Source organism: Quercus robur, chromosome 10, assembly GCF_932294415.1.
Source record: "Quercus robur chromosome 10, dhQueRobu3.1, whole genome shotgun sequence".
Taxonomy (NCBI): domain Eukaryota; kingdom Viridiplantae; phylum Streptophyta; class Magnoliopsida; order Fagales; family Fagaceae; genus Quercus; species Quercus robur.
Window position 1 is genome coordinate 42,652,717 of NC_065543.1, and position 24,674 is coordinate 42,677,390.

A 24,674-nucleotide genomic window follows, 5' to 3' on the forward strand; every position below is an offset into this window, starting at 1 on the left:
ACTATCAGGAAGTGGTAACACTGAAGGCAGAGCTTAACAAGTTATATGATAGAGAAGAATAGATGTGGCACCAAAGGTCTAGAGTTCAATGGATCAAGAGTGGAAATAGGAACACCAAGTTCTTCCATGGAACAGCCACACAAAGGAAACGAAGGAATTTTATCAAAGGACTTAGGAACAATGGTGGAGTTTGGCAGACAGAGGAGGGAGTGATTTCTAAGATGTTTGTTGACTTCTATGCTGGCTTATTCACAACATCCAACCTGCATAATTTAGAGAGCATTTTAGAAGGTGTCCAGGAGGTGGTTATGTGGGAGATGAATGCCAAGCTTATAGCCCCGTACACAGGAGAAGAAGTGCAGTATGCAATAAAAGAAATGGCTCCTTTAAAAGCCCCTGGACCAGATGGTATGCCTCTACTCTTTTATCAGACTTATTGGTCTGATGTGGGTATGGATATTAGTCAAGTTGTTTTATCTTGTCTTAATTCTGGATCTATTTTAAAGTCAATTAATCATACTTTTATTGCTTTGATCCCAAAAGTAAAAAATCCGAAAAAAGTGTCAGAATTTAGACCAATAAACTTATGCAATGTGAATTACAAAATTGTCAGTAAAGTTATTGCCAATAGGTTAAAACCTTTGCTAAATAACATCATCTCAGAAACACAAAGTGCTTTCATTGCTGAGAGGTTCATTACTGACAACATTTTGATTGCTTTTGAATCATTGCGTCATATGAAAACAAGTTGTACAGGAAAAACAGGTTTCATGGCTCTAAAACTTGACATGACTAAGGCGTATGACAGGGTGGAATGGGTTTTTTTGGAGAAAATTATGTTGAAGATAGGCTTTCACAGATCTTGGGTGTCGTTGATTATGGAGTGCATCACTACTGTATCCTATTCCATTTTGGTGAATGAGGAGCCACAAGGAATAATCTCACCAACTCAAGGAATTAGACAAGGGAACCCTTTGTCTCCTTATCTTTTTCCTTTTTGTGCAAAAGGTCTAAATTCTATACTCAGAAAGGCTGCAGATAATGGGGATATTCATGGTTTCTCAATCTGTAGAAGAGGTCCGAAGCTCACCCATCTCTTTTCTGTAGATGACTACCTCTTATTTTGTAGGTCCACCTTGGAGGAGTGTGAGAAAATAAAAGAACTCCTAGCCACCTATGAAGCGGTGTCAAGCTATGTGGTGAATAAGGAAAAGACTACTCTTTTCTTCAGCAAAAACACAGGTGATGCTATCCAAGAAGCAATTAAGGAGTCTCTAGGCTTTCCAGCAATTCAGCATTATGAAAAGTATTTGGGACTACCTTCTTTTGTAGGAAGGAACAAAAAGACATGCTTTACCCAAATTAAAGAACGCATTTGGTCTAAAATGCAAGGATGGAAAGAAAAGTTTCTCTCACAAGGCGGTGAGGAGGTTATGATAAAGGCCATCATCCAATCAATTTCGGCATACTCAATGAGTGTTTTTAAGCTTCTGGTAAGTCTATGTAAAGATATTGAGGCAATGATCAGGAAGTTTTGGTGGGGGTAAGGGGAGACAAAGAAGATTCATTGGGTGAAATGGTGTACTTTGTGTTCCTCCAAATCAATGGGTGGTATGGGCTTTCGTGATATCCAAAATTTTAATAAGGCAATGCTTGCAAAGCAGGTTTGGCGATTGCACCATAAAAGGGATACCTTATTGTACAAAGTCCTAAGTGCTAAATATTTTCCGAAGGGAAGCATTTTGGAGGCCCCTATCTCTTCGAAAGGGTCTTATGCGTGGAGAAGCATTTTACAATCTAGAGAGGTGATTCTAAAGGGAGCTGTTTGGAGGATTGGGGATGGGTGCTCCATTAGTATTTGGGAGCATAAATGGCTTCCTAAACCTGGAAGAGGTAAGATAGTTTTGCCAAAGCTGGATGCAAGTTTAGATAAAGTCTCTGATCTTTTTTATCCTAACACTACGTAGTGGAATATCGAGCCGCTAGAGCACTCTTTCTATCCTTGGGAAGTGGATGTAATAAGGAGGATCGATGTAAGCAAGTTGAGCCAAGCGGACTGTCTTTGTGGCCTTTGTCGATTGATGGTATCTACTCGGTTAAAACAGCTTATCATATGCTTGCAACTGAGGTTATTAACTCATCTCCTTCTTCCTCTGGTGGAGTGGCTAGGAATGTGTGGAAAAGAATTTGGAAGATTGGAACTCCCTAAAAAGTCAAGCGCTTCATTTGGAGAGCTGTCAAAGATTCACTACCTACAAAGCAAAACCTGGCACATCGACAAATCCCTGTGGACGAGACCTGTTCACTTTGTGAAGAGCAATAGGAATCGATTTTACATGTGCTATGGTTATGCGACCATGCAAAGGCTATTTGGAAATCGAGCTTTTGCTTTGCCAAACTGTATCAGAAGGTCTTTAGATCCTTCTTGGATCTCTTTGAGGCAGTTTTGGAGCAAGGGTTTGTCTTCAACGTGGCTGTCTTCACCACTACTGCATGGAGTTTATGGCAACGATGGAATAGACTTCACCAGCAACAGCCAATGTGGCCCTTCCATGAGATCCACAAGAGAGCAAAGAATATGGTAGTGGAGTTTTTTTTACTTCCATAAATAGGTCCCTAGTCTAGTTGCACTGTCAACTTGGGTCGGCTGGTCCCCACCACTAGTGGGTGTTTACAAAGCAAATTTTGACGCGGCATTATTTGAGCAATGAAACTATGCTGGGCTTGGAGTGGTGGTTAGGGACTATACTGGCGCTGTGATAGGAGCCTTAAGCCAAAGGATCTCGCTGCCCCAATCAATAGAGCACGCTGAAACTCTAGTGGCGAGCTAAGCCGTGTCACTGGCTAGGGAGTTGTGTCTGTCCCAGATGATATTTGAGGGAGACTGCCTAAGGATAATTACAGCCATGCATAAACTCGACAGAAGCATGCCACACTCTGCTCCGTTATATTATAGATGAGATTCGATGTCTTAGTTCTTCTCTAATTAGTAGTTGTTTTGTACACACTCGTAGGGAGGGTAATAATATAGCCCATGCGCTAGCTAGAAGAGTAGTTCTAACTGCAGATACTGATGTTTAGGTAGAAGAGCTACCCATTGATTTGGAAGATGTATTCCATTCTGAATTAATCCAATAAAACTCACTTACCTTTTCCTCAAAAAAAAAAAAAAATCTAAAATTTTTTGCAATTTGGTTTCTTAAAAACTCTATATTGTCATAGACTTCAAGAAGTTCAGGGTATTTGATTTTTACTTGGTTTCCTTTTAGGTGGAGTACATATTTATACATAGTTATTAGGTGTTTTTTCATTCTCCAACCTACTGTATGGTTTCTTGGTTTAGTCTTCCATTCTTCTATATACAGCACCTACAAAGGTATATATTTGTATACAGTGACTTTTTTATTTATTATAATCATATTGAATAGGTTTTTGTTTAATTATTATAACATTTTTTACTTCTCAATTCTCATCATATCTCAATGATAATGAAGTTATTTACTTCTCAATTCTCATCATATCTTGAAAGTTATTTTCAATTATCAATGCAAACTTATTGCCAAGGTTTTAACTTTTAGTTTTTTAATTAAAAAAATATTGAAGTTTTTACGAGTATATAAACCCTCTTTTTTCCTTTGTAGGGTGAAACTCGCCCAAGTTTTGGTGTCTCCTCCCCATCTTTCAAAGACAAAAATTAAATTATCATGTGAGTTTCTCCACTTTCATTTTTTAAAGTTTAGTAATTTGGATTGTTTTTTACTATTGAATTAAGGTTACCACCTAAATATGCTTTCAATTATTATTTTTGGATTGTTTATAATTATTGAATTCAAGGTTTTTGCATTTATATATGCAATGGTGAGAGGAACTTAAGCTTTAAAGCTTAATATATATTATGCAAACTCCCTGGACACTTTTTTTTTTCCCTCAGAGAAAAAAAAAAAAAGGAGTTATATAGTTATTTATCATCTTCCATTACTAGACTTATATTTGATTTTTTTATTATTATTATTATATAAAAATCTTAGTCTTACACAATAAGCATTCATCAAGAAAAGAAAAGAAAAAGATTTATATAGTCATCTATCATCTTCCATTACTAGACTTATATTTGATATTTTTATTATTATATAAAATCCTTAGTTATACACTGTAGGGATAAAGGCCCAGAATAATATGTTGGGCCTTCGGCTTTTATCCGAGGATGCTGAATGGTCCGAGAAGGGGCAAATAGTCATTTAGGGTCCCAATTTAAAGTCTCATGAGTAAGGAACGAATAGAAGGTAGTCCGAGGAGGAATTACTCCTCAAATGTGGCGTGTGCAGCTCAAATATGTATTCCATCAATTAGAATGACCCTCCAAGAAGCTACAATGATAGGAACATGCCTCATGAACATACAAGAAGGAAGGAAGCCTAAAAATATCTAGGGGAAAGTTGTTGCTACCGCATTAAATGCATTGCAGCTACTTTTTTTGCCGCATTTATATGGAGAAGACCTCTGAATTGTGTTACTATGGCTACCACAACTCACAAAAGCCCAAAGAGGGTATCTGATGGGACAGGTACTCAAGTAGAGGCTCAGATGATCAACAAATGTAAAATCAAGATGTTCCACAATGAGCTATATAATGTGAGAGACCCTCCATGAAAAAGGGATCGGAAAAATAGAGAAACAAGACTGTAGCAATCTAAATTATCTTTGTATTCAATTGTGATCAATATATACAAGTGTGACCTTCTCGGACTGAAAGTCTATTGATATCAAAATCTCTTATTTTGTGTTTAATTGTCATTCAATTCAGTACTAGCCGTTGTTCAACTCATTAGAGTCTAGTTTTTCGATCCACTCTCTACAAATGTATTGTATTGGGCTCATTGGGCCAATATCCCATACGTTTTGGGCTTGGACTGTAAATCGAGACCCTACATACACAATATGCATTCATTATATAACCCAGGGTAAAAGATTACTTTATTTTTATTATTTCATTTTAATTAAATTAATAATAGATTTCATCAGTCTACACATTATTCTTAATTAAGTCGTGCATCGCACGGGCATAATTCTAGTAAATAAATAAATTTGAATATATCAAAATCACCAAAAAAAAAAAACAATACAAATACATGAAGTTTTAATTTCTAAATCTATAAAATAAAATAAAAATTAAGTGAGAAGGGTGGTTATTAAGAAACTTGAATTATACACAATTAAATAAATAAATAAATAAATTCGAATATATAAAAATCACCCAAAAAAAATACAAATACATGAAGTTTTAATTTCTTTCTCCAAACAAAATTTAAAAGCAAAAAGCGACTGATGAGAAATTTAGTGAGAACTGATAATACTGAGATGAGAGTAATAAATTGCAAAAGAGCTCGAAAATAGTGATAGAGAAAAGAAAAATTTAGAAAATAAGAGAGAGCAACGAGTTATACATGTTGCAATTACAAGCCAAGCCACTGAGGAGTAGAGCTCCCAGCATCATCGGCAACTTACAGACACAATATTCCTCTTGCTACCATTTTTTAGGAAAATGAAATTAGAGATTATTTAATTATTTTTATAGAATGGGTTGAACGAGTTACGAATCTGAATGATTAGGGGTTTTTATTTTTTGTTTTTGAATGAGCTTTTTGTTGAATATTTTGTTCATTTGTTTTTGTTTGGTCTAATCTTGATATTTTTTAGGCTAACTTTTTATGTTATTTGGGCTAATTTTTATTGTTATTTGAACTTTTATTTATATTTTTGTTTAAGAACTTAAGGATCATGTTTGGAGGGCTAAGATTATTTTTGTGAGTAATGTTAGAGACATAACAAAAATATCGCAACAATTCTTACATCAATTAGAGATTAAAAAAGGCCCTTGTATGAGTTGGCATTCTAATTTTGGAATGTTGTGAAATTGTTGTAACATTTTATTGTGTCCCTAAAAATATTCTTATTTTTTTTGAATTCAAAATTTTGAAATTATCAACTCAAGGTGGTCAATATTTTTTTAGGACAAACAAAACATGCTAATTTAAATATAATTGTGTCGTATAATTTATTTTTGCAATCATATGTGTTTATGTGCAGCCGCCTTTGCTCCGACCTAGAGATGTAGCAATTTCAAACTTGATATATATCAATGAATCCATATCGATACCTTCTGTATGGCTGAGATAAAAAGTTACAAGTCGGGTATGACATAGGATTTGGATTTAATTCAAACTGTTTAATAAATTTTTCACATAAGTTATTATAACATTGACTAGCTAGGCCATTTTCAGGAGAAATTATTAGGTCCATTAAGAGAACTACTAACTTGGTCCTCTCAACCAGTCATTTATGTAAACTAGCTTGTAATCTCATGCATATGCATGGATATACTTAAAAGATACATAGTATAATTCTTACATATATAATTTAAATATTATTATTGTAATTCTTATAGTTTTTTTTTTTTTTTAACTCTTTAAAAAGTCTTGTAAGAATGTTATTAGGCAGAAAATGTAAATTGTCTATTTTTCAAATATTTTTATGTTCATTAATTTTAGAGTCTTTGATTTTTATACACAATAACTCACTTGAATGGATATTTATGATATGATTCCATTTGTTTCCACAATTAAGAAATAAGACTCTCTCTAAATATAAATGTTTTAGGACACATGGTGCAAAATTAGACTTCAATTTTAGAATCTAATTGGATTTTCTCTAATTTTTACCTATTAATATATGTATAAAAAGACTTATAAAATTTGAATTGTTTTTAGTTATAAAAAAAAATGGCTCTTAAATATAAAATCATTCAAACTCTCTCTTCCTCTAATTTTATATATAGTGTTAAATATATGATTATATTTTTTATGATTTATTTATATTAGACTCCTTGTTTTCTACACTAAATTAACTCATTTAGCACAAAAATTTAAAAAAATTCAATTAAATGGGACATGTAACGTAAAATTAAGTTTTAATTGAAATCCAATTTTTACACTAACTTAACTAACTTGACACAAAATTTAAAAATTTTGATTGGATGGGACACATGGTGCAAAATTAGACTCTAATTAAATTCCAATTTGAAATCTAATTGAATTTTTTCTTAGTTTAACCTATTAATATATATATCTATATATACACACACACACACACACACACACACACACACACATATAAACTTGAATTGTTGGGACACGTGACTTATAAACTTGAATTGTTTTTAGTTCTACAAAAAAAAAAAAAAAAAAAAAAAAGCTCATAAATATAAAATCATTCAAAAATTATGTTTTTTTATGGTTTACTTATATTGTATTCCTCGTGTTTTTACACTAAATTAACTTATTTACCACAAAAAAATAAAAAACTTAGACTAGATGGGACACATGTCACAAAATTAAACTTAAATTGAAATCCAATTTTTATATTAAATTAACTCACTTGGCACAAAAATTAAAAAATTTAGATTAGTTGGGACACGTGACACAAAATTAAACTCTAATTGAATTCTAATTTGAAATCTAATTGGATTTTCTCTTAACTTTACCTATTATTATATATATAAATGTCTGAGTGAACTTCCTAATCAGTACAAGAAATAAAAAATAAAAAATTACCAAGTGATGTCACATTTGCATAAATAACAATATTTTATTAATTGGTTAGGAGGTCAAGGAGGACCACGTCAACTATTCACCTGGTATACCTAATAATTTCTCTATTTTCAGTTAGTCAGCCATATTTGCTTGATTGCTATTAAAAATGTAAGGAGCAAATTGATTGTAATTCCAAAATATAAGGATCAAAATAGTACTTTGTTGGGTAAATTACAAAATTGGTCTCTGTCCTTTATAGCATATCTCAATTTGATCCCTCACTTTTCAATTGTGACAATTTGGTCCCTAACATTTTTAGTGTCGTGTCAATTTGGTCCATGCCGTTATCTCTTTGATGGAAAAAATGACATGTCAACCGAAAAAATAAAAAATTATTTTCCTTGCCACATCAACTGCCAACTATATCACCACATTAGATTATTTTATAATAAAAAAATCCAAATTAAAATATGCACACAGTATCATCTCACTAAAATATATTTCTCTCTCATTTGTCCTAGTCAATATCATCTCCATCTCTTTACCCCAAAAAAAATCAACTTGCAATATATATATATATATATATATAATTTTTCTTTAAGTTTCTTGGCTGCCAAACACATCTAAAACTACTTATAATTGCTAGCCACCATGATCTACTTAAAAAACTACACATCTAAAACCCAAATCGAAGCACAAAGGACTTCTTAATTTTTGTGTTTCTAGGTTTGTTTCATGTATTGCTCAGTTGGGATAAGAGCCTCTAAATTGGAAAAAAATCAACAAGAAAAGAGCAAGAGAAAAAGGAAAACAGAGGCAAAAAAACCGTAAAAGATTGATATTATTGGTAATCCCATGGTTCTTTTTATAAAATTTCATCTAGGTTTTTTTCCCCATAAGGGCTTCTAAATTGAAAAATAGCAAGATAAGAGCAAGTGAAAAAGGACAATAGGAGCAAAAACCTCAAAAGTTTGAATTTTTTGCTCAAAGAAACAGATCCCAATAAAATTTCCACACCTCATGGCTCCTCGTTAAATTTCGAGTATGTTTTTGTATAGAATTAGGGAAGAGCCTTTAATTTGAAAAATAATGAATAAGAAATAGGTATTAGAACAAAGAGAACGGAAAGCCAAAACATAACCATGAAAAGGCTGTGATTTCTTCACCAATAACGACTGGATCTTTGTAAATTAGTTTCTTTCATAAATAGAAACTTAGTTGCTCTCAATTCTAGTTCTACAAGAAAAAACATTGAATTGAGAAAGAACCTTAACAAATCTTAAAAACCTTCAGGTCTATTAAACCCAAAACCAACCCAAAGGACTTCTTAATGAGAGAGAGAGAGAGAGTGTGTTAGGGATTTTAGTCAAATGATACTGATTTCAAGTGTTTAAATTTTAATTTGGGTTTTATTTTTAATAATTTGATGTGGTGAATGGTGATACAATTAGCAGTTGATGTGGTATGATAAAGAGTAATTTTTTATTATTCAATTTGACATATCAGACTTTTTCATCCAATAATAATAATAACTAAATTGACACGGTATTGAAAAAGTTAAGGATTAAATTGACATAATTGAAATGTTTTAAACTAAATTGCAATATGATGTAAAGTATAGGAATCAACTTTGTAATTTATCTTACTTTGTTTTTTTATGAACAAAATAGTACTTCGTTGTTGACCTTTATAATAATTGTATCTAAAATAAATTTTATCAATTACTCATAATAATTTGCGAATATTAAGAAGGTATTGTCTTCACTCTCCTAACTAAAACAAAACAAAATGAAAAAGCTCCAAGGCAAGGTGGCCATAATCACTGGAGGCGCAAGCGGCCTGGGCGAGGTCACAGCACACCACTTCGCTGCTCACGGCGCTCAAGCCATTGTAATCGCAGACGTCCAAGATGAGAAGGGCCAAAAAGTAGCGGTAGAAGTCGGCTCCAACATCTGCACCTACGTACACTGTGATGTCAGAGACGAGGAACAGGTCAAGAACTTAGTAGAGTTCACGGTGAAATCATACGGATTCCTTGACATCATGTTCAGCAACGCGGGCATAGGGAGAGCGACCCACACCTGTGATCAGACCGCGTTGGACATGGACCTGTCGGCTTACGACAAGCTCATGGCGGTGAACGTGCGTGGGATGGCGGCGTGTGTGAAGCACGCGGGGAATGCAATGGTGGAAGGGCACGTGAGGGGGAGCATAGTTTGTACGGCGAGCGTGGCAGCGAGCGTTGGTAGCGAGAAGTTCGTGGACTACATTATATCGAAGCACGCGGTGCTGGGGTTGGTGAGGTGCGCGAGCTTGAAGCTTGGGGCGTATGGGATACGCGTAAATTGTGTCTCACCAGGGGCCGTTGGGACGCCATTGTTGAAGGATATGTTCGGGTATGAAAATGAGGAAGAGGATAAGGTGGTAGGGTCAAATCAGTACTTGAAAGGTGAGGTTTTGAGGCCCAAAAATGTGGCTGATGCTGTTGTGTTTCTTGCTTCTGAGGATTCTGAGTTCATCACTGGCCATAATTTGGCGGTGGATGGTGGTTGTAAGACTTAGAGTTTGGCTAATAATCCATTTGAATCATGGGCCAATTGTTCTTGCAGAATAAACCGTAGTTGAAGATGCAATTATGAAATAATAATTTGGGGAATTTTTTTTTATTAGGGGGAACTATTTTGTTAAGTCTCTAATAATAATAAAGTCTTTTCTTTGTGTGATCATGCGTAAAAACGCTTTGAAAATAGGAGGGAATCATAAAGGCAAGAATTAAGAGGTATGATCAATGAAGCACGGGTTGAAATGAAATGAAATAAAATATTCACTATAGATTGTTGAAGTAATTTAAAGATCAGCCCAATTGTTCATGGGAAAAAGCTACCTTGCACTAGGTTAATGTTTCCTCTCTCTCATAACTAATGGGTCTCACTAAATAGTGGGACCCACCAATTGTGAGAAAGGAGAAGCATATATCCTATATGCAGGTATACCTTCTCTTGTTCATGGACTTGTTTGTAATTGTGTTTTTTTTCTTCTTCTTTTTTTTTTTTTGTTTTTTTGTTTTTTTTTTTAATCGTTTATAATAGTTGAAGTCGCAATTTTGAAATAACTTTTTCCCTATGTGATCATACGTAGACACTTTAAAAATAGGGGGAATCATAAAGGTAAGAATGAAGAGGCATGATCAATGAAGTACCGGTGTTCAAATGGAATAAAATATTTACTCTAAATTGCTAAAGTGATTAAAACTTAAAAGAATTTATTGTTTGACTAATGGTGTTTACACTCTTTCACATCATATTAACTCATTGGCATTCTATGTTATTTGAAGCATTATATATGCCTAATTCGACCTGATCTACCTATATTTGATATAATTTAAAAATATATTTGTGGGTGCTCAAGGACCGAGGGTGGATCTGTAGAATTGCAATGTAACTGTGGGGATCTCTCAGTCCACGGACCCGAGGAGGAAAGCCGCCTAAAGAGAGGAAGAGATGAGTCAAAGTACTCTGAGGCATTCCAAGTAGGAACAAGAATCTGAAGAGAGAGAATCAGTGGTCATAAGGGAAATTTCTAGATTGGAATAGCTTGTTGCCTTCACATTAAATGGTGTGCAATAGTTTTATCAACTGCATTGATAAGGAAGTGATCTGAACAGTGTAAGTCATAGCAAAGCAGACTCCTTCCACCACTTTCTTTAGACATAAAAAGCGACAAATGTCATGAGAGGAGGGAGGTTAGGTGAGGATGGATGGTTGAGATGTGATGAAGGGAGGAGTATATAAGGAAAGGAATGTGCACAGAGAAAGGGATCTGGAGACAAGAATCAAGAGACAAAGAAGAACATTTAGAGGAAAAGGAGTGAATAGTGATAATTTCTATGTAATTTTGGCCTCCTCGGACTAGCATAGAAAGGGAAATTGGTTCACCTATCTAAGAAAAAAAAACAGCCTGTTCTTCCTTATTTTTGTCCTCGGGCGAAGCCCCCCTTTGGTTGTCTTGTTCCCTCTCTTACAAATTCTTTGTTTTGGGCCACGGTTGAACTAATCCAGCTAGTATTCTAAGTGGGCCTGGGCCTCAAGATACTTTGGTCCTTACAATATTATATAATTTTATTATTTACTTTTTTACCCATCTTCCTAAATAAAACCTAAACCTTATGTTCTCCTCATATATTTTGTGTTGATTTGATGTTATGCTCAGTATTATTTGATTAAAATTTTGCTATTATTTGTAGTGGTGTTTCTCTAATTATTAATTTAATATTAATAATAGTAATAAAAAATATATATATATGTCCAACCTGATCCATGTGGGTTGGCTTGGGTTAGGCTAGACTCCTGTGGGTTGGCTTAGGTTGATAAAACCCCTCAACTCGACCCATGCAAACTCAATCAATCCATTTTTTAACAAATCATATGAGGGTCTAAAATTGAAGATAAAACAACAAAGTGAATATTTTTAATTGTTCTAAGATGGTTATTAAGAAACATAAATTATATAGAATCTAATAAAAAGAGAATTTGAATATATCAACATCACAAAAAAAAAAAATCAAATATATGAAATTTTACAATTTCTTTCTATAAACAAAATTAAAAAGCAAAAAGAGAGTGATGAAAAATTAGGTGACAACTAAAAATACCGAGATGAGAGTAATAATGTGAGAAAGAGCTCGAAAATAACAATAGAAAAAATAATAATGGAGAAAGTGAGAGAGAGAGAGAGCAACGAATGATACATGTTGTGACTACAAGCCAAGCCACTAAGGAGTACGCTTCCAGAGTCACCAATGTGAACTCATAGCCACAATCTCTCTCTTGGTACCACTTTTTAGGAAAATTAAATTAGGGATTATTCTATTATTTTTATAAAATGAGTTGAACGAGTTACAAATTTGAATAATTAGGAGTTTTTATTTTTGTTTTTGAATGAGCTTTTATAGAATATTTTGGTCATTTGTTTTTGTTTGTCTAATCTTGTTGCTTTTTGGGCTAACTTTTTATGTTATTTGGGCTTATTTTTATGAGAAATGTTATGTCCACAATATTTTCATAACACTTTCACAACAAATCTTAAATAGCAGGTTATTATTGTTACGAGTGGGCAAAAATGTAATTTAAGTGATCGATTCAAATTAGAATCAAGAATAACTTACCACTTATGATTTGTTGTGAAAATGTTGTAGACGTATCACTTCTCCATTTTTATTTTTATTTGAAATTTTATTTATGTTTTTGTTTAAGGGCTTAAGGATTATGGTTGGAGGGTTAAGATTTTATTTGTAAGTAATGCTAGAGACACAACAAAATGCCGCAACAATTCTTGTATTAGCATTAAAAAAAATCAAATTAGAGATTAAAAATGGCCCATGTGTGAGTTGGCATTTTAATTTCAGAATGTTGTCAAATTGTTGTCACATTTTATTGTGTTCCTAGCATTATTCTTATTTTTATTGAATCCGAATTCTTGAGATTATCAACTCAAGGTGGTCAATATTTTTTTAACATAAATAAATGCTAATTTAAATATAAATGTATTATATATATATTTGTAGGTATAATTTGTTTTTGGTAAGTCAAGGTGGTGACAGGATCACGCTGATTTGTGTGTGGAACCGCCCTTGTTCCTACCTAGAAATCTAACAAATTCAAATTTGATTTCAAAGAATCTAGATCGATACAAGTTTGAGTTATCCATTCTAAGAAGATAAAAATTTTAAATATTAAAAAGCTACTCTTACTAACTGAACTTTCAGTTGAGATTCTTAACTTATCGATCATCTCGGCCATTTACAAGTAGGGTATGACATAGGATTTGGATTTAATTTCAAACTCTTTGATAAATTTTTCACACGAGTTATTACAAAATAGACTATACCAATTTTAGTTAATTAAACATATTCGCTTCATTGCTAGCAAAAATGTATGGAGCAAATTAATCCTGATCTCGAAATATAAGGATTAAAATAATATTTTATTGGCCTTTCTTATGACTGTATCTAATATAAATTTTATCTTATATTCATATTAATTTGCGAAAATTAAAAAGGTATTGTCTTCACTCTCCTAAGTGAAACAAAACAAAATGAATAAGCTCCAAGGCAAGGTGGCCATAATCACTGGAGGAGCAAGCGGCATAGGTGAGGCCACGGCACACCAATTTGCCACTCATGGCGCACGAGCCATTGTAATCGCCGACGTCCAAGACGAGAAGGGCCAAAGAGTGGCCGCATCAATCGGCTCCAACATCTGCACCTACATACACTGCGATGTCAGCGACGAGGAACAAGTCAAGAACTTAGTAGACTCCACGGTGAAAGCGCACGGAAGCCTCGACATCATGTTCAGCAACACGGGCATAGGGAGAACGACCCTCACGTGCGATCAGACCGTGCTGGACATGGACCTGTCGGCTTACGACAAGCTCATGGCGGTGAACGCTCGTGGAATGGCGGCGTGTGTGAAGCACGCGGCGAAGGCCATGGTGGAAGGGCACGTGAGGGGGAGCATAGTTTGCACGGCGAGCATAGCGGCGAGCGTTAGTTCCGAGAATTTTGTGGACTACATTATGTCGAAGCACGCGGTGCTGGGGTTGGTGAGGTGCGCGAGCTTGAAGCTGGGGGCGTATGGGATACGCGTGAATTGTGTTTCACCAGGGCCAATTGGAACACCATTGTTGAAGGATTTGTTCGGGTATGAAAATGAGGAAGAGGATAAGGTGGTAGAGTCGAATCAATACTTGAAAGGTGGGGCTTTCAGGCCCAAAAATGTGGCTGACGCTGTGGTGTTTCTTGCTTCTGAGGATTCCGAGTTCATCACTGGCCATAGTTTGGCGGTGGATGGTGGGTATAAGCCTGGTGTTTAGCTAATAATCCATTAGAATCATGGCCAAATTGTTCTTGCAGAATAAACTGGAGTTGAAGATGCAAGTATGAAATAATAACTTGGGGAACTATGTTTTAAGTCTCTAATAATAATGAAGTGTTCTCTATATGTGATCATGCGTAAAAATGCTTTGAAAATAGGAGGGAAATGAAATGAAACAAAATAGTCACTTTAGATTGTTGAAGTGATTAAAAGATTGGGCATTGATTGTTTGTTTCACAAACGGTGTTTGTGTTTACATTCTGTCGCACCATATCAACTCCTTGGTATCGTGCATTATGTGAAATATTATACTTGGCCTTTTGAAACAATATAGATCTAAGTCATTAATGGTTGAATAAGATATCTAAGATTTAATCTTCGCCTATATCAAAAACTAATTATGTGTTCATGGCATGGTTGTGGATGAGAAAATAATCACAATGAATAATGTTAGAACTACAATTTTTGCCATAACTTATCTACGAAACAAGTTGCAAATGGTATAGATATAGACCCAATCCACCACATTTACTCTATCACCCTCAACTTGCCATTTAAGCAAATTGTGGAAAAAATTATGACAAAAGTTAAAAGTTATAATTCCAATCAAAAGTTGAGAGAAGAGAGTCTGATGACAAAAAAGCAAATTTGAGTGTTTATTGGCAAAAAATTTTTAGTATAAAAAATTAAGGGACAAAAGCAAAACAAAAAAAGTGGCATGGTGTTAGATTTTGTTTTTTTAAGCGTGTTGTTGGAGTTATAATAGCTGTTTCAATGAATAATGAACAGCGACCAATTTATAAAATTTGTATACAAAAACTCAACAAATTTGAAACCTCCTATCAAAAAAAAAAAAAACAAATTTGAAACCTTACAAACCAAAATGACAGTAGGTTACAATAAGATCACAAGCAAGGTTTATTATTGTCAAATAAAATATTTGAGTTTCAATCTCGGGTTATACCAAAAACTAAATAATATATTAGTTTGATGATAAAAAATAATCATTCAAAAAGAACACTTTAATTGTGTCAATTTACCCCACAATTTTATTAGTGCCACAAACTCACAATCCAAACAACACCTTTTTTTTTTATCAAAAACTTTGTAACTCAATTAATTAACACTTCCTAATGTTTTAATAAAGACATTAAGTGTTCAATATCAAAGAGTTTTCATCTTAACGATTGAAAACTAAGGCTTCCCTTACAAAAAGTGCAGGGAATCGAAAATGGAACTACCCTCTCTCCAATTGAAATCCAACTTGCGTACTCTGACTGAGACCATTCTAGAGACTTGCTTGCCCTTCTCCCATTCCCAACTATAAATAAAAACACTAATTTTTTTTTTTTTCTGTATGTATTAGCTTTTAGATTTCTCATACAGAATTTAGTGGAACCAAACAAGAATTTTGATTATAACTCAACTACAACAATGGAGGATTGGAGATTTGAAAGGTAAATTCTCCTCACAACAGAGAGGACACAGTTTCACTGCGTGATAAGGCTCTTGACAAGTTACTACGTGTCAAGATAGGAGTGTCCAGCTATAAATTTTTGGGGGATAGCAATGTGAAGTTATATAATCTTTTTTTTTTTTTTTTTTTTTTTTTTGGTGGGGGTGGGGGGGAGGAGATAGAAATAAAATCATACAAAATCAGATAATGACATCCATTCACTGGCGAGAATACAATATACAGGCCCCACAGATAGGGGCAAATCACTCACAAAACATGCTTAATAACATTACATTCTGGCCAAATTTATGGCTTTAGATTTAGCACTCACGACATGCTGACTGCTACATATGCATCGTCATTAACAATAATCTGACTGGGACTCGTAAAAATCACTTGGGCATGGTGACATGACCTCTTGCTCTAGCAACTGCACTACCTGGTTCATTGATGGTCGATCATCTGGGATCGCATCCGTGCATCTGGCAGCTATTTCTAGAACTGCTTCTACAGTTTCAATATCTGCATCTTTGCACCTTTTATCCACTACATCTTCCAGTCGGTTTTCTCTCAACAGTGTATTCATCTGTAAGTGATAAGTTATAAGAACCTAACAATCATTGCATAATCTGGAGACAAGAAAGGAGAGAATGAAGGAACAAAATTTTTGAAGAGCATACCCAACCAACAACATTTAAGCCTCTTTTCACAAAAGACGGATCAGTAGGTCTCTTCCCAGTTACAAGCTCTAGCAAGAGAACTCCAAAGCTATATACATCTGACTTCTCTGTGGCTCTCCCACTTTGCAAATACTCTATGATAGTAAATATTAGCAATGAATAAGTTAGTCAAAAATACCCATTATCAAATAGAGTAAACTGCAATGTGTGAAGAAAACTAACATAGCATCATTTTGTTATATTTGCTGTTGGTTTGGACCACTTATTCTTTTAGGCAGTCCCATGAACAATAGATTTCCTCTCCATTGCCCAATACACTAGCAAGTACCCATTATCCCTCATATCGCCAACCTAAGCTTACCAAAATATTACAACAGTTTTGTGTTGCCAGACTGGTCTGGGATACAATTATACAATTAAGTACCTTGGATTGTTCAGATCCTTGAATGGGTTATGACTTGTAAGTGTAAAACCCAAGCACTCCCCAAATAACACCCAAGGTAGTTTAGGCACTTATAAAGCCAACGTTCACTCCTTTAACAATGTGGGACAAAAGCCCACAAGTGGATCGTTTAAAGGTTTTTCTTTTTCATTATTTCACTAAGTAATTAAGGCGAATGAGAGGAGTAGATGAAGGCCTTAAAAGTGTAAACCCAAGCCCACCCTAAAAGAAGTACCGACTCCCAACCTCTCATGATCTATTCAATCAATATTCCGATATTCTACAATTAAAGAGAAGCAAAATAAATGGGAAGATTCAAAATACGCACCTGGTGCTAAATAGCCAAAAGTGCCAGCAACCACGGTTGTGATATGGGCATCCTCATCAACCAAAAGCTTGGCAAGACCAAAGTCTGAGACACGAGGCTCCAAGTTTTCATCAAGGAGAATGTTGCTGGACTTTATGTCACGATGCACAATCTTTGGAGAGCAGTCATGATGCAAGTATGCCAGACCCCTGGCTGAACCAAGAGCTATTCTCAAACGAGCACTCCAGTTCAATAACTGCTCTTCAGGCCCATGTTCTAAGGAAGAACCAAAAAAAAAAAAAAAGGATAGAAATCAAATTTGCATTACACTTCAAATTTTAACTGCTAAATTTTAGATAGACATTTTAACTTAGATCCATAACTAGCAAAATATTGTAATTTACTGAATACACCAAATAGAAAAAGAAAATGAAACTAAAGTTCAGACACCAAAGAATAATTAAATATAAGTAGAACAAGAAAGGGACAGCACTTTAGGTGAAAGTATCTTGTACCCACGGTATATAGCAAGCCCTCTCACAACGAGTGGGCCCCACCATGTATACAATAATTAAATATAAGTAGAACAATAAAGGGACAGCACTTCAGGTGAAAGTATCTTGTACCCCACTGTATACAGCAAGCCCTCTCACAACGAGTGGGCCCCACCATGTATATAATAATTAAATATAAGTAGAACAATAAAGGGACAGCACTATAGTGAAAGTATCTTGTACCCACTGTATACAGCGAGCCCTATCACAAAGAGTGGGCCCCACTCATGTGAGAACCTTTGACAGGGATTTTGGGCAGCAAAATTTCCTTACTGGCTAGTTATTTACTTATTTTTTACATAGCTTTCTTTTATCTTTATTTGGAAATATTAATAGAGATTATAAATAATTGTTCCAAGAGTTTGAAATTAAAAACACAGACACACATATACCACCAACATGAGAGTTTATTTCTATCATTCTGTTCACACATTGATTTTTTTTTCATGGCCACACAATCCATGTTTCAGCATGTAAATAAGAACCACAAAATTCAAAACTGTGAAGCATACCATGCAAGAAACCATCTAAACTGCCCATAGCCAAATAATCATAGATAAGAAGCTTTGAAGCTGGGAGTCTGCAGTAACCTCGCAGGTTTACTAGATTTATGTGCTTGATGCTACCCAAGATCTCTAACTCCCTCTCAAATACTTGATCTGATCCTTCACGACTCCGATCAATCCTTTTAACAGCAAATGTTCCACAATCATTCATAACCATCCTGTATACAGTACCAAATCCACCCGACCCCACAACATCCTCTTCATTAAGACATTCCAGCTTTTCTATGATCTCACATGATGGGTATGGCAGGTCACCATGGAAAGTAATAAGCTTTGTGCCTGTTCATTATTCAATGGTTACCTTCACCAAAAAAAACAAAAAAAAAAAAAAATGAAATGCTTAGATTTGAGGAAACATCCAGCTCACTTGCGTCTTTGTCAACTTGCTTTTTGACTTCTGTGTATTTCCTAGCAGCTCTTTCCTTCTTTGATTGTAACCAAACCCAGAGCAAAGCAAGGACAACAACAAGTGCAACACCCGTTGTAGACATTGCGCCAATCAACACTCCTTTGATGTAATGAGAGGATCGCTTACCAGGGACTGCTCCAAAATAAATAAACCAGGATTACCTTATGCACATATCTAGTTGCAATATAATCAAAGTGATTTACAGAGCTATAGACCAGATCTAGATGGACAACTCATCAACTGACTAATCCATGAAATCATGATCAAAACTTGCCTGCAGCTTCTTCACTTTCAGCATGTGGTAGCACAACAGGGAATCCCATTGATGTTCGACATGGCCTATGCACTTGCCGGCCACAAAGGTCAAGATTGCCAATAAACCTATGCATAAACATGGCAGTTTTTAAAAAATGCATGGGATGGAACATAAAACAAATACATCAAAAAGGCAAGCTATAGTATAGAGGGTGTTTACAATTATGTCATTACTGCATAGAAGTATATTGGTGGTGTTAGGGGGATGGGGGGGAAAGATGCTGACAATTAGTGCAAAGCTAGTGATTACTTTAGTAAGCTAATCACTTGGTAGGCTTTTGGGTTAAGTCGTGTCTCTATATGTAATACTAACAACTCAATTAGAGGCTCCCCAAGGTATTCTCTCCCCAACAAGTGGTATCAAAGTCCATAGTGGTGTGCAGCAAGGTGGCAAGGTGTTCAAGGTCCCTTTCGCAATTGGAGCAAGGACAGTGCAAGCCTAAAAGGGCCACACAAACCATCCTAGAAAAATGCACAAGGAATATTGCCAATGGTGCTAGATCACAATGAGGAGGTTCCCATGGACATGGAAGTATGAATCGGGTTCTCATGGATGAGCATGCGGAGTTGACACGTGATTCAAATGGATGAAAAATGAGAAGTCCATAGATGATGCGCTAGCGAAGGAAAAGCCCATAGGCAAGAGGGAACTAGGAGGACTTGTTCGTTGACCCAACTATATTATATTAACCACTCCCTCTTCTTATTATTCTTATTATTAATCAATGTGAGACTTCACTCACATGTGTATACCCAACAAATAGATAAATATTGTAAATGTAGAAGCAAGAGAGAGAGAAAGCATGGAGAATTATGCAATTTTGCCTGACAGCCTACATCCACAAGTATATGTTGATGTTTACAATGACCCTAAGAAAGCTTTACACTAAATTAGTTTACATAATAGAGTAATACCTTTAACAATGCCAAAGCCCTACTCTAACTAATGTGGCACTTCCCTCCTTATCTGAAACCCAATGACCAAATGATAATCCACTATGTTGCAAATTTCCTTGCTAAAGTTTCAAACAGAGGTTTACACTTTCAAGCATTGGTATTGGTATGCATTATATTCAAATGATCATAGACCTAAGAATTTGGTGATGTAAAGAGTAACTCACGACTTGTTCCCAAATGTGCTTAGAGCTCCAAAATCTGGTATCTCGCCTGAGAAAAAATTGGTGGACAGGTTCCTGAGACAAATTACAATGATACAGACTATCATGAAAATATCGAATTTTCGTACAACATAAAATAAAAAGAAAATGATTAAGCAGCATAGCCATAACTGATTGAACTTACAGGAAGCGCAAATGTGTTAGACGGCCAATAGTTGAAGGTATAGCACCCTTTAACGAATTGCTTGATAAATCCCTATATTTAATTTTGTGGTGTTATAAACTAATCCAGAGTTTAAAATTGCATACCTCAATGATAAATACATCTAGTGACATATAGATAACTGAGTGAGACTAACAACAGTACATTCATGTTTAAGCACTCTAGTAAATAGAACTTGAACAACATCAAGTACAATTTAGCGTCAAAGATCTTACAATATAGTGAGATAAGAAAGATTTCCAATATCCGCTGGTATGCCTCCTTGGAGATAATTCGCCCTCAAGTACCTATTGTTGCAGTAATTTCATTTGTATGCATCAATAATACAAAATGCAAAAGTGAAGGGGGCGGGGGCCATATAATTATTCAAAAATATATAAATAACATATTAAAAAAAATGGAAATTAGGAAACCAAGGTCCAGGTCTACTTACACGGCTCTGAGCTCAGTACAATTGGTGATTTCATTAGGAATAATTCCATGTAAGCTGTTCTGGTGAAGTGCCCTGGTTCACAATCAGAAAAATCAAAAAGTATAAAAGCAAATTAAATGAAGGAGCACATTTCTTCGATATTTTAACGTGAAAAATTTGATGGAGGAACTCAGTTGAAGGAAAAGTTGTTGGGTATTGAACTTACAGTCTCTCCAATCTACTCAGTTTACCAATGCTGGGAGATATAATCCCTCCTAGTTGCATATAAGGTAGGTTTCTGAAAAAAAACCAAGAAATAAAATGTAAGAAAAAGATTTAAACTTCAAAGTAAACAGCATAGAAGCAGAAGTGAAAGATTGAAGAAAAGGGTCAGACATACATAGAGCTGACTTGTTGGTCTTGGGGATGACAAGTGATACCAGTCCATTGGCAGGGACTCTCATCAGAAGATTGCCAATTACTGAGGAGGTTTCTACTGTCATTCAAAGTGCTTTTCATTTCCAATAATGTTAGCCCTGGAACATAAAGATTAAGCAGAAAGGTTGTTACTTTAAGCTTCATTTTGTTGCTAATAGAAGCTTACAAAAAACATGAAAACAAAAACTTAACTGCTTTCACTTAGTTGAGTGGAATATTTAGGAAACAAAAAGATTCATAGAACTTTAAAAAACAAAGTATTTTTTTTAAATAGTTCTTCATCACCATTTTCTCAGTAACCAAACAGTTAGCTCCAAAAAGAAAGAAAAATGGATGATGAAACTTAATGGGGCTTACCATCTTGGGTGAGAGCCAGAGAACAAGGGCTCAAAAGGGTAGCTGCATAAACCAGAGAAAAGACACAAACCAACACACCCATCTCCATTCCTCCTTCCAAATGTGTTTTCTGAGTATAGTTCACTTGCTGCACTCTATGAAGACAGTGAATGAGAGAGACAGTCTACACCGTAATGATACTAGTGTTGGGTAGAGTAGAAAGGAAGTTCGAGCTGTGATGATGGTTAAGGATTTCCCATTTGAATATCTTATAAATTAGTTAAAACTAATAATTAATATTTGAAGCATGAAGAGAGAGAGAGATTGTAGTACTTTTTTACAATACTTTGAGCAGAGTGAAAGACAGACTTTTTAAAGTTTGGCATAGAAAGTTGTGCAGAAAGAAGTAGTAGCCGTTTCCAATGGGAAATTCAAAAAAAATTGTACTTTTACATCTAAAACTCTATTCTCTCGTCTAGATAGAGTGCTAAACTCGCTTAGTTTGAAGAACGCGTGTCCATGTTAATATTCTGAACCAGTGAAAAAAACAAAGTACTGGGGCCATATAAGGAATCGATGAAAACAAGAGTCAGGTCTCCCTTTCAAAGACTCATGAGTATAACTTAATAAAATAACAAGTGTTCTTCAACCTCCCACTTGAAAAAGGTCGAGACAAACCAGTAAATATCGTGTTATTATTACACGATATTTGCTGTACTTTTTCCCACAATTATTATGCTTGACATAATTAATTTTTGGATAAATTTCATTAATATATTCTTAGCTTTAAGTTAGTGGCAAATAGGTCGGAAACGATTTAAAATTAATCAATTTGGTAATCATCTGAAAAGTGAAAACAGCTTATCAAGTTTTTTTTTTTTATCAGAGCTTATCTAGTTTATTTGTTAAAAACTTTTTTGGTGGAAGTATATAAAAATATACTAATACCTTAAAAAAAAAAAGAGAAAATTGATATTTTGAAATGTTACATATAAAAGCTGAGTTTATAAATTGGAGTCAAACAAAAACTTAGCCCCTAAGTGGGTTTTGGGGACCAAGTTGGTCAATTTTGGAAAGTTTTAAACATAACTGGTATTAACTCAAACCATAAAGTATGTTAATAAAATTTATATTTCATTTTTTGTTCCTCTCACAAAAAACCCACTACTTTTTTTTTGATTACTTATAATCAACCAAATATGATAGTTATGAGAAAAGATAATTTTCAAGTGGTAGATTATAATTAGAATATAATAAATAAATGGTGGCATAAGTAAAAAGGACTATGAAAATTATTTGTGAGTAGTAAAAAAAAAAAAAAAAAATTTAATGGCATGTAGCTATCAAATTAGAAATTATATATATAAACGCTGGGTCTTATAAGTTGTGATATGAAAAATAGGTATCTTCTCTCTCTTATATGTGGCTTTTGTCATTAATTATTAAATTATTTTATTTTATTATTTTGTTAAGAGAGTTTGATTAAGTTTGTTAGGACATATTTATGTAATTGATTAATTTTTTGACAAAACACACTTTACTTGTAATGAGATAAATCTAAGACAGGATTAGTACTTCAAGAAATAATGTTCAAGTTAAGTATTGAAGTCATGCAAGTCTGACCAAGAAACAAGTGAAGGAAGTACTGTTCTTTAAAACTCAACAGCAATCTCGACTGAAAGACTTCTATAGAGATTTAATGTTGAAGTTCAACAGAAACTTGACACAAGTTGTATCTGTCAAAAATTACAAAATCAGACCTTTTCAGATCAGATTACACACATATTCCTATGTATTTATGTAAAGTTTTTTTTTCTCACAACCCTAGACATATATAAAGATTATTTTAAGGGTCGTTACATAGTAATGCAAATAGAATACATGCATTGTGTGATTGGAGGCAAAAATTGCTCTAGTTCATCATTCTCTCTATAAAAGCTACTGCGTTTTTACGTTAAGAGTTTTGTGACCAAGGAACTTTCTGATATTCATTGTTGATAAACTGAAGAACTTTGCAACCAACAATCTTCTTCAAGTTGGTGGAGTTAGTCACGTGCTAGGATCCGTGCATCATTGGTTAGTCACGTATTGGGATTCATGCATTGAACGGAGAGATTACCGCTACAATATAAGTCTAATTGGGCATTAGGGTAAAAGTTCAACTATAAGTTGATATTTTGAGATAGGTCAAAGGGTTTGGTAAGATTTCTTATACTTGTAACTGCTTGTGATTGATAATAGTGGATTATCGGGAGTGGTGACCATAAATTCACCCAATGGGGTTTTGCCTCGAAGGTTTTCTCCATTCGTAAACAAATCACCGTGTTAAATTTATTTTCTGCTGCATTTAGTTTAGTTGGTGATTTGTTTGTACTGCCACACTATTACTTGTAATTTGACTAATTAATTAACTTGGGTAATTAATTAATTTGCAATGGATCAATTCATTTTAACCCACCAAAGTTAAAATTATATTGTTCAAATTTCAAGAAATTAAAATTTCCTACTCCAACTAAAATTTCATTATCTTGTTAATTTTTATGATAGTTTAATTAAATAAAACTCTATTATCTAACTTATAATAATTTTAAAATTCTATTACAAAAATAAATTCAAGAAATTCAAAATAATATTTAATATTTATTGTGATTATTTTAATGATTTATTGTAATTTTGTTTTTTAATGTACTTACTTACACACTCTGTACCCATTGGTTTTGTGTCAAGTGGCTCAAAATATGGACGTATTATTATAGTTAATTTAGAGTTTAAATGGCTTAGTCAGCTCTATCAGTCTGAATTGGGGCATGAACACCCCTAGATGTCTCCACTCTCCCTAGCAACTCCAGAACCACTGAACTCCTTCTATATGGAAAACTTCATGAACGATGCATTCACTATAATCCGGAACTTCTGAGATCACGCTACATGAATTGATATAAAACTATAAGATA

At 34.4% G+C, this 24,674-nt stretch overlaps 3 protein-coding genes across 3 annotated transcripts; 2 read left to right on the forward strand and 1 right to left on the reverse strand.

The window, feature by feature from the left end:
- Positions 1-9,365: 9,365 nt before the first annotated feature.
- Positions 9,366-10,151, forward strand: LOC126704203 ((+)-cis,trans-nepetalactol synthase NEPS1-like; the record flags this gene model as incomplete). Its single annotated transcript, XM_050403225.1, has 1 exon — positions 9,366-10,151. A coding segment is annotated over one exon (786 nt), but the record flags the coding sequence as incomplete, so codon positions are not given.
- A 3,531-nt stretch (positions 10,152-13,682) lies between these two features.
- LOC126704204 ((+)-cis,trans-nepetalactol synthase NEPS1-like) lies at positions 13,683-14,462 on the forward strand. The gene has a single exon (XM_050403226.1). The coding sequence runs from the start codon at positions 13,683-13,685 to the stop codon at positions 14,460-14,462; it is 780 nt and encodes a 259-aa protein (XP_050259183.1).
- A 1,648-nt stretch (positions 14,463-16,110) lies between these two features.
- LOC126702540 (LRR receptor-like serine/threonine-protein kinase FEI 2) lies at positions 16,111-22,028 on the reverse strand. The gene is made up of 13 exons (XM_050401261.1): positions 21,742-22,028; positions 21,347-21,482; positions 21,173-21,244; positions 20,968-21,039; positions 20,750-20,821; positions 20,496-20,567; positions 20,315-20,386; positions 19,153-19,259; positions 18,837-19,010; positions 18,416-18,748; positions 17,371-17,625; positions 16,601-16,734; positions 16,111-16,506 (listed from the first exon to the last, which is right to left on the reverse strand). The coding sequence occupies exons 1-13, from the start codon at positions 21,827-21,829 to the stop codon at positions 16,282-16,284; spliced, it is 1,812 nt and encodes a 603-aa protein (XP_050257218.1). The 5' UTR covers positions 21,830-22,028; the 3' UTR covers positions 16,111-16,281.
- Between the last annotated feature and the right edge of the window lie 2,646 nt (positions 22,029-24,674).